At 54.2% G+C, this 11,381-nt stretch overlaps 1 protein-coding gene across 1 annotated transcript; it reads right to left on the bottom strand.

Moving 5' to 3' along the window:
• Nucleotides 1-4,473: 4,473 nt before the first annotated feature.
• On the bottom strand, nt 4,474-8,404 carry LOC144721882 (protein S100-P-like). Its single transcript, XM_078599812.1, is given in 4 exon segments — nt 4,474-5,296; nt 7,380-7,545; nt 8,290-8,306; nt 8,308-8,404. Coding segments are annotated over 4 exon segments (435 nt in total). The 5' UTR covers nt 8,395-8,404; the 3' UTR covers nt 4,474-5,131.
• Between the last annotated feature and the right edge of the window lie 2,977 nt (nt 8,405-11,381).

Raw genomic sequence — 11,381 nt, forward strand, 5'->3', positions numbered from 1 at the left:
TCTGGTAGAAAAAAAAATACTTTTGTTTTCACACTTTTCCGTGCCACATTTCGCCTGCCGAACCAGGGGTACGACTCCTCGATGTCCACGGGGAAGAAAGTTTCACGACCCATCTGTGCGGTGATCCACCAACACTCGCTGCTCCCTCCACAGGACCGGTTCAGATAATCGCCGTTGATGTTGACCGTGGCTGCAACAATGTAGGCGGCTGGTGTGCTAACCGCTGCGCCACCGCCCCCCACTCCGCCCCCCCCCCATCCCCCGACAACGTTCATGCCTCGTGTGAGGTTCTGTTCCAAATTGATTATCTTTTCCTCTCGTTCACCCAGGACACGTTCGCCGAGTCTCGGTGCCTCTTTTTCATGAGAATCCTGCCAAGTTTGTGCTGGTGGGTGGGTAAAGGAGTGGGGGGGGGGATGTTGCCATCATGCCAATGACTAATTCGCAGGTCTTGTTTCAGCATTTGGCGGAGGCCAACAGCCAGTTGCATTGTGGATGTTAGCGAAGGGACTGCACCGGAGAGCCCAGAGAGGAAACACGTGCAGGATCGAAGGCCAACAAACATACCACTGCGCCAGGTTACGCCTGTTCACAGGATAGAAAGATGCCCCGTTATAGCCTTTACTGACTGTTGCGGCGACTGCTGTCAGCAAGCACCTTTGAAGGCCTGCACTGTGGGCACACACACGCCCGGCTGCCTTTGTCTTCCCAGCGCGGATGTTTGCACGCCACACCCGGTATTCATTTGAGGCTTAGTCGACCTAGGGGAGGCCCAGGAGCGGCTCAGATAATCGCCACTGGTGTTTGTGGCCGTGAGCGGGAATCGAAGTCGAGTTCGTCGAGCAGCACGCTAACCACTACACCACCGCTCCACACACCTGTCCAACAACAACAACCGCCATTCGACACTAAGTGGCGGTGACGTCACCACGACGCTTGTGCCAGGCCATTGTGCACCTTGAGGCCACGTGAAGTGTTGAACGCCCGCTGGCAGGAGGTCACGGGCAGACCCAGGTGCCACAGGTCGACTGACTGAGATGACTGAGATGACTGGCTGATGCACCACCTGTGCCCCCTACTGTACCAACTTGCTCTGCTTTAACCACCCGGCGCTCCGCTCGTTGTTAGCGTCGCTCCTCCGCCCTCCGTTGTTGTTGGTGGGCGACTGCCTCCAACTGTCCAGTAGCGTCCTTCACGAGCTTCCTCCACTGAGGCCGATCTTGACACTGCTGGTACCAGTCATCGGCAAGTCCACTCATCTCCACGTCCTCCTGCACCACATCACTCCATCTCTTCTCTAGCACTCGACGCGCCCGTTTAGTCCCCTCGATCCGACCGAACAAAAGCTGTTTAGGCATGGGGTGGCTGGGCATGCGGGCTACATGACCCAGCCAACGCAGCCTTGCCTGCCGGAGGAGCTCACCGATGGGACTTTGCCCAGATCTTTCAAGGATTTGTGAGCTCCTCACACAATCCAGCCTGGTTAAACCCAGGATGTATCGTAGGCAGGCAGCCTAAATGTTTCCAACCGGCGAAGATGCTCCATTAGGGGGGTCCACGTTTCGCAAGCGTAGAGAAGGGAGGGAATGACTGTGGCAAAGAAGACCCGAAGCTTTGTGCGGAGCGACAGACCAGGCAGCTTACACACAGCGTTATGCAACCGATGAAAAGATATTGCCGCTCGACTGATTCGGAATGAGAGCTCCGCTGCCAAAACAGAGCCTGTCATGAGCACACTGCCCACGTGTGGGGAACTCTCCACTCTAACCACAATTGCCCCATCACCGATTAGGAGTTGTGGGGGTGGAGTGTCCGATGATACAAAATACCCAGGCAGGTGCTTAGTTTTGATGGGGCTGATGGTAAGGCTCCACCTGTACACACACACAATAGAGTCGAGGCAATGCTACACCACGTGTGCCCAGAGGGAGCGAGGTGTTATGTTTGTTGTGAGCACAGAGCCCACGGCATTCATTCGTTCTGTGTCGATGTCCGTGTGCGGAGATCGGTGGCACGTAAATAAATACGTAATTTGCCAACAACACTGACTGTGGCCTGAACAAGGAAAGTAAGAGGTGACGATTCGGGCAACGGTGCTCCTTCAGAGCAAACATGCAGAGAGGTCGGTTCACAACCTCCAGAAGTAAGATTCCTCGGGCAGAGTTCCCCAGCGGTGGAAGACATCGTCCGGAAGGAGGTCATGAGATGTCCCCCATGGCGTGAGCTGACGGTGTACAATGTAGGCAGGTGCAGACACAGGCCTGCAGGTAAGCCACGCAGGTTGACGTGCCTTGAGCACAGGTGCTTAAACGTCCGCGTGGTCGCCTCGGTGCGTATGCACGAGCCATTGCACATCGACACGCGTCGAATGGACCACGATACGTGTCGTATGCACAGGAACTACGCGGCCCCAAACTAACAATGCGTGGACTTGGCGTGCTGGTTCATTGCTTTAGCGCCCACAGGGAGAGTCTTGGCTCGGCAGAGTTAAAGGAGAGGGTGGGCGGAGGGGGAGGGGCAGGAGGCGAGGGGGGTGGACGGGCTCTCACCTGCGCACAGGTAGGACAGATGCCTCACCTGTAGTCACAGTTAAGGGCGTCGCGGATATGAGGAGGCGGGCGGGGGGGGGGTGCAATGGTGTGGCTCAATGAGCCCGAAGGTCGGATGTCGACGCGGGATTGCGAAGAACGTGGCGTCAGCGCTGATTCCGTGGTGATAGCACGGAATCAGCGCTTTCGGTGCCAATGTCTCCCCCCTCCCCCCCCATTGGAGTGTGATAATGGAGTCGCCCCGCGCTGCCAGCGTGAATCACACCCCCCCCCACACACCATCGAAATCCCTAATTTCGATCGGATCATTGGGGTTTATTAGTAATAAATCGGCATTTTGCGACCTCCACTGCCATTGTGTAGCATATTATTGTGCCAGGGACTCTATGATATGATAGGACAATAGTCTGAGTCCATAATTGGCAATAAGTAACGGAAAGGCAGTTATAAGTGACTTAGAATTGTGCGCAGTTGCGTCTACAGCACACGACTTCCCTGAAGGCATCAACACCTTCAGCGAGCGCGATGCCGATCACACAACGCGGTTTGAAATCGACCCTCGATCGATGGCTGCGCCATCGCCGCACACGCGTCGAATAAAAAGCAAGGGACACGTCCTTACTGACTAACAACTCCTCTATCATGTTTCATTGCTGGAGGGGTTGCCCCCCCCCCTACCTGAAAATCCTGGCTCCGCCACCACATTCCCTTCCACTCACCCCACATCCCCTGCTCCCATACCCAACGGTTCACCTCCCCACACAAGCCGCCATACCTTGACCACCCCCCTCCCCGCCGTGTCTCCCCCACCTCCGCCACACCCAATCCTCACCATCCCTCACCCCACTCACCTGCCACCCACTCCCCCGCTCCGTCCCCACCTCTAACCGCACCCAACTGTCCCCACAAAAAAAACCGAACGGGCTACATTGGTCGTCAACACTGCCGCTGGCAGTGGTGCACTCCGTAACACGAGCGCACAGTCACAAAACCATTAAACTCGTTTTATTTTACCATTCAAGGCGCCGCCGAGCTGTTCACCTCGTTTCCTAAGCGACCTTCTTCCACGCGCGCGTCCCCCTCATGGTGGGGTGTTCTGCGGTCCTTGCGCCAACCTTCCTCACGCTGCCCTGTCCCATCTCTTTCCGCTCCTCGTGCCACCATGGTTCTATCGCACCCCACCTCTTCGTCCGCTTTCCTCTTGATCTTTTCCTTCCACTGGCACATTGACCCTGTTGTTTCTCCACATGGCCGCACCACACCAGCAGTTCTCTCATCTTGTGAGTTCTACCACCTCGAGGTTTCCCCTCTCAATTTCTCACCGGTCCTTTCTTATTAAACCACAACATCTCCGACTACCATAGGTCGGGTCCTCCCTCCTCCTTGTGCCCCAGCACTCAGCCCCACACAACACGACCAGCCTCATCGTCTTGGCCACTTTCCCCTTAAAATCAAACTGGGACCCACCTCTTACCACACGCCATTTCACCCATCCAAGCCCGACCTGGAAATCAAATGATCGTTTCAGTGGGTCATCGCGTAAATGTGCACAGCAGCCAAAATAACTCTAAACGCACGATAGAGTCTAAAAATGTGGAGCGAAAAACCAGAGGCTGGAGAAAATTACACAGCCACGAGGGGACATTAAAACTCCATATATGCAGTTAGGTATCGGATCGAACCCATGACCCTGGCATGAGGCGAGGGAGTTCCAGCCACACCCATCAGGACACTATTGCGGCCATGACAAAGGGACAAGTCTATAGTAGGCGACGTTTCAGGTCATGGGTCCTTCACAGCACGTAAGAACCCCCCGCGAAATATTTTTTTGTACAGCACACGTGAACATATAAAAATACACCACGAGGAGATGTCAACGCAACTCCATCGCCAGTAACAATAAAAACCCACAAAATCCAACGAGTGAGCACGTACAAATATTCTTTTTTTATTATTGCAAACGCGTTTTGGTCATGCAAACAGCACCAAGACACCAGCAGCATGCCGCTTCCACCCCCCAGCAGTCTCATAAACACCCAGGGTGGTGGAGGGCCCACGAACGAGAAAACCAGTGAGCAGAACTAGTGTGGGGGAGGGGCAGCAAAGTGGGGGGGGGGGGGGGGGGAAGTTGGAGGAGGCGGTGGCGAGTGGAGGCAGTGGTGATTGGGGTCTTGTTATTCCAGTGCCACCGATGGATTTGTGGCAGTTAGCCAAAATTAGGTGCATTCCCCCCCCCTCTCTTTTCACTACCGCGGCAATGACCGTGCCAGCCAAATGAAAAGCGGCTCAGGGAATTAACGAGCTAAAGACTGGGGTCTGCACGGCGCGACATTCGAGGCCGTCACACACCCCTACGGCCAAACGCGTGAAGCAACGTTCCAAGTCACCTGGGGCAGTCTTAGAACTCAGGACGCCGAAAACGAACAGTACACAACCCTAACTAACTCACCCACAACCAGAGTCCTCAAAACGTGCCGCACACAGCACTTCCTTGCCAGTGTCACCGCTCTGGGAACTTCCACCCCCCCTCCACCACTGACCCCTAACACCCACCCCACTGCTTGTATCTGGGGAAAAAAAAATCACTTCTTGGCCGGAGACTTCAAGGCCTGCGCCTCGATGGCGTCGTAGCAGGCGGCCGTGAGGGCCGCGATGAAGATGATGAACTCTTTGAAGTCCACCTGACCGTCGCCATCTTCGTCCAGATTCTTCAGCTCCTTCTCGATCACCGCCGGGTCGTTGGCGTTCTGTGTGGGGCGAGGTGGGTGGGTGGAGGAGAGCGAGTGAGGAGGGGTCGGTTGGAGGTGTGCTTAGGGGTGAAAGGAGATACACCAGGTGAGGTGGTGGGTGGGGACGGAGGAGGTAGGGCGAGCGAGTGGGGGAGGGTGGCGTGGGAAGGGGAGAACACGCAAGTTGGAGGGGAGTGATGGAAACGGGGAGGGGTGCGTGTAGGAGATGGGCCGCGCGTAGGGGAGAGAGTGCGTGGGGACGCCGCGAGCCCCGGGGGGAGACCGTGGCAGGGTTGCGGGGCGTGGCGTTGCCATCTTCCCCAAGGGCGCAACAACCTCGACCGCCCGGGTTCCAATTACCAGGCAATGGAAAAGACTAAATAAATCACTGTGGAGCGTCTCTCGTTAGCCACGGCCGGCAATCAAACCCGGAGGGCCCCAACGGCCGTGCAGCCCCACGCCCAGACATGCCCGCTGGAGAAAGAAAAAACTCTTGCCTTCTTTAAACTATCATTTTAATAATTAATACCCAATTTGCTCGTAATTAAGTCTGCAAAGCGGGTGGTTGTTCTGCCACTTAAACTTTTCATTGATGTTATGTACCTGCACGATTTAAAAATGTATAGCATCTGGCAGGCTTCAGAGACTCTGGTTCTACCTTTAAATAAAAAAAAGTGTCCATCCTAGTCGAGTCGTCACCTGGCTTAAACAAAAACGTAAAAATCCCACAAACATACGCACACCCCTCGCTTTCCGCCGCAACGCCGTCACAAAAATCCCTCCAATTAATCATTAACCGATGGTTCATGGTTGCCGTACCATCCTTAGGGTGGCGGTTATAGCTTCTGCACCAACATTGCACAAGTGCTGCGAGTGAGCGCCCACGTTCAGCAACGAGCGTCTGGGTGTGGTCACTACCACGCCCGATCCAAATGTCCGATGTTTAACGCAGCGCACACGAGTTCAAGTCGATCCAGGTGGACGTCAGGTCCAAGAAAGGTGAATTAACTCTTCACTATAATGCAACATGCCAAGCCAAGCTAATTTCCTTTAACACGCCACGCTATTACCTTTCCAATATAATAGCCCATTGACACTACTTCGGCTGCCTTCGTTCTCAAAACGTGTATAAACTCTTGCTGGTAACAGCTTCTCTTCACAAGGGAGCAGCCATCGCAGCCGTCGCGATTTTCACCTGAAGACGGGCGGCTTGCGTTGCGTTCGAAACGTCGCGATTCATTTTAGTTCTACCCATGTGATTTTACCGAAAGAACCAAAGAGTATGGCTTCCTGCAGGTCGCGAAAGCTTCAAATCAAGATTGAAAGGTTCAAATATTGACAGAGCGCGACTCGAATTGTCGTCAAAGTGCCCTGCGCAAATCACAGCGCAACCGCTCCCCCAGCCTTTAAACAGAGCGACGTTGCAAGTGCCGTTAGCGAGTAGCCGCAGCACCACCACCACGCCCGGCCGCTACCCACCCACCCACCCACCACCACGCCCGGCCGCTACCCACCCACCCACCCACCACCACGCCCGGCCGCTACCCACCCACCCACCCACCACCACGCCCGGCCGCTACCCACCCACCCACCACCACCACGCCCGGCCGCTACCCACCCACCCACCCACCACCACGCCCGGCCGCTACCCACCCACCCACCCACCACCACGCCCGGCCGCTACCCACCCACCCACCCACCACCACGCCCGGCCGCTACCCACCCACCCACCCACCACCACGCCCGGCCGCTACCCACCCACCCACCCACCACCACGCCCGGCCGCTACCCACCCACCCACCCACCACCACGCCCGGCCGCTACCCACCCACCCACCACCACGCCCGGCCGCTACCCACCCACCCACCACCACCACGCCCGGCCGCTACCCACCCACCCCCACCACGCCCGGCCGCTACCCACCCACCCCCACCACGCCCGGCCGCTACCCACCCACCCACCCACCACCACGCCCGGCCGCTACCCACCCACCCCCACCACGCCCGGCCGCTACCCACCCACCCCCACCACGCCCGGCCGCTACCCACCCACCACCACACGACCGGCCGCTAGCCACCCACCACCACACGGCCAGACCCACCTGAAGATACCCGGGCAGCTCCTTGTTGAGGAGCGACTTCAGCTCGGATTTGGAGAGCCTGGAGCTGTCGCCATCCTTGCCGGCATACGACTTGAAGATCCCCATCATGGAGGCGATGGTGAGTTCCAGACCGGTGGGCACGTACTTGTCAGACATGCTTGCTTTGCTGGCAGGAGGTGGGGGGAAACAATGGTGATGGGAGGGGCGGAAGTAATACAGGTAAGTTTTTGAAATGTTCGGAATCAAAAGCTTCAGGAGGCAAGACTGCATGCTTGTGGACAAGCACGTGGTATGGCGCACACACACACGGGATTGTCGCCAAAGCGGTAACAGTAAAAACATGGGTTTCGTCATGGTGATAGCAAACCAACCAAAAGCTTCACCACACACACAATCGTCACCTCGCTACCACCGTTTAGTAAAGAAGCCCTGGGTGGTACACCACTACTGCAGGAGCTCTCCGCCCCACCCAAATTGGACCACGGTGTGGAGGATTGTGCGACCATACTTCACCACGCTGGTCAGCGCGGGTTGAGCGAAAAGGATCCTTAAAAAACACACATCAGCAACGTCGGTACGGTGGTAGGATGCAGCCACAGGTGCTATTGTCCCAACAGAATGCGGCGACCATTCGCTTAAATATTAGAAATACAAGTGGCGACTATTGCAAGCGCAACGCCACGAGATGGAGGTGGCCGTTGGCTTGCTTGTTCACACATGTGTATGCGCGCGAGTCTATGCGTGTGTGTAAAAGCCCTCATCCAGCAGTGGATCGCCTCGCAGCTACAGCCGATGAAAGACGAAAAGCCCACAAAAAACCACCATTAGCCACGGCCATTGCGCGTACCTCTCCCCTCCCTAAAAACAAAATCTAAAAATTAAAGACTTATTATAAAAAAAAAGCTCTTACCAAACCGAGCTGGCGTTAAAGACCTGAAGCGATGGGAAGTGGGCACCCTGCGAATCTGCTGTGGACGGCGCTCCGCTCCACGCTATTTATACCAAAGGCGCCCATCGCCACACCTGCGCCGTCACGTGACGCGCGGGTCAATGATTAATGAGCGGCCACGGCCCCTGGGCCAATGAAAACGAAGGAAAGGAACGGGAGCACGTGGGGGACGTGGGGGTAGTCCCCCCACCCCCACCCCCTTTATTTAATGAGCAGTTGCTGGGGTGCAATGAGGTAAGAATGACGACGTCCCGCGTTGCGTTATCGCGGGGTGGGTGGTGGTCGTGGGGGATTGTAGCGCGCGGTTGTGATTTCGCGAGTCTGGGGGTGGGGGGTGATTGCAACACGATTTTTTGTCCCTGGATAGGAAGTGCTATTTTCTAAATGCTTATGCCTCAAAAGTATAGAACATGGCGATTATTCCCCACAAACTTTGCTTTTACCCATCCTTTCAACTGACTTGCACAGTGGTGTCTGTCTCACCGGCCCAGGTGTTCTGTGTCGGCGGTTGTCTGAGAAGAGTCGGATATTCCACATTCCTATGACAAGTGAAGGTTATGTGGGGTGTGGGGTGTCGGTCCCCTTTATGTGCACGCAAGTTTAAAAAAAGAAAGATCGCCCGTATAGCCTAAACAGACTGTAGGAGCAAGTGCTGTTAGTGAGCACCTATGGACTCCGGAAACACGCCCAGCCGCCTTTGTCTCCCCAGTGGCGATGTGTTTACGCACCGCACCAGATACTCATTTGAGGGCTGAGTCGACCTAGGGGAGGCGCAGTGCCGGTTCAGATATAATCGTCACAGATGTTGGCCGTGAGCGGGAATCAAACTCGGGTCGCCAGGTTCGCTTAGTGACTCATGCAGCCAGCTATGACTGCAGAGTTTGGTAGTACATGTTGATTACGTCGTTCATTGTGAAAATTCGGTCACAGTTCCTATGACCTGCACTGCTTCATTGCTTTTATGGCTTTATTTTGGTGATTTTCGAAAAAAAATTGGTTTGGCCATGTTTGTTTGTTGTAGTACAGAGTTAGACTGATGGCCTTAATCTAAGTTGTCTTGTGGTTGTTGTTGTTTGACTTGCATCCCACTGCGATTTTTGCACACAGTGTTGGTGTACGGTGCTTTTTCTGCAATATTTTGCTGTCTTTTCTTGGATTTTCTGTTTGCACTCAGTCACTATAAGATGTATTCTTGTTCATGTTTTTTGTTTGTTGCGGTTGCACCCGATTCAAGAGCCGAATGGCTCACAGGGCTATACCTAATAAATGGACTTGAACTTGAGGTATAACGCACACACACACAATACAAATACCGCCCCCACCACCACTACCCCGTCTATCCGTTTAACTGACTGCTGGGGCAAGTGGCGCCAATGTTCGCTACCGGTGCCAATGTTCGCCACCGTTATTGATCGTGAGCACACACACAGCTGCGCACGGTTTGAACAGGTAGCACTGATGGGTAGGGGGAGGGTGGTGATTGTTAGGTGCACCTCGATCCAATTTAGGATTCACTCACCGCCGACCGCACGAGGTTACAGACCTGCACGGGCTCTGGGTATTATCCACTCTAGTATGCATAGTGTGGTAAGTGTTTGCGTGTGTGAAGGAGTTTGTGTGTGCGTGTGTTCGGAGTTTTTTTTTATGTCTGTAGGGTTTGTGTGTGTGTGTGTGTTCGTGTATACTTTGTACATGTATACTGTGTGCATGCATACTGTGTACATGTATACTGTGTACATGTACAATATGTACATGCACAGTGTGTACATGCATAGGCTGTGCATGTATAGGGATTTAATCGGCACTCACCACCCTGTTGGCTGGTAGCTCCCCCTTCTCGTCAACAGGGGGCGGAAGCGCTACCACGCCACTGTCAGTGACCATGGCCCAAGGGGCCAACGACAATCCCTGGGAAGCGGATCCTGGGACACATTCCCCGGACCCCGGGAGGGGAACCCGGGGGATGATGTCACCTTCCAGAAAGTTCTGGAAGGGAGGCGTGGCTATGGCGGAGCAAGCCACGAGCCAGTACATAAGCCGGACCTCTCAAGGGTCTGGCTCAGTCATCTCCAAGACGAAGACTGAAGACCTGGGCTGAGGTTAAGACCCTGGACCCCAAGGTCTGCCGTCCTTCTAAGGGCCGGAGCTGAGTGAGGCCAGTGGTCAGGGCCCACGGACCGGGTCCGGTCGGGTCAGCATAGCCTCCCCTAGGGCCCCCAGGAAGTTAACGGGATTCCCAGTGATAGGGCCCGTGTAGTCCGGAGGCCATATCTCCCCAGGTATCGGGTAAGGGGCCGCTACCCCGTTGTATTAGGGACCTTGTAAATTAGAGTCCTAATAAATATCGTGTTGCCTCACAATAAGTTATCCGTCAATTATTACCCATTACACATGCATACTATGTGTATGTATATTGTGTATGTGTATAGTCCGTACATGTACAGTGTGTGCATGTATACTATGTGCATGTTTAGTGTACACATGTAGTGTGTGTACATATGTATAGTGTCTACGTGTATATCATGTACTTGTATACTATGTACGTGTACAGTGTGTACACGTACATTGTGTACGTGTGTAGCGTGTAATATATTATGTGTATAGTGTGTACGTGTATAGCAGTTACATGTACCGTGTGTGCAAGTATAGTGTATACATGTATAGTATGTTCATGTTTATTATGCAAATGTATAGTGTGTATGTATACTGTGTACGTGTATAGTGTGTGTATGTATACTATGTACGTGTATAGTGTGTGCATGTATAGTATGTACGTGTATACGCCAATTCACGCATTCAGTCTGTTCTCGGATGTCTCCGCCGTCAGCAACGGAGGGCAGTGAACGTCGCTTTGAGTCTAAGTGGGTGCAATGGCCCCAGCAATGCATCCCGGAGTGCGTCGTTTCTGCCCCTCAACACACGGACACACCTTCCCACAACGCAATGTACTCGTATAACTTTAATACAGTCAAAACATGAGACTATTTAGAATGATAATATATATTTTTTTTAAAATCAGGGGTTTGTGCGTTATTAAACGTCTACTTTTAGTG

Source organism: Lampetra planeri, chromosome 13 (assembly GCF_965212315.1).
Source record: "Lampetra planeri chromosome 13, kcLamPlan1.2.h2, whole genome shotgun sequence".
Taxonomy (NCBI): Eukaryota; Metazoa; Chordata; class Hyperoartia; order Petromyzontiformes; family Petromyzontidae; genus Lampetra; species Lampetra planeri.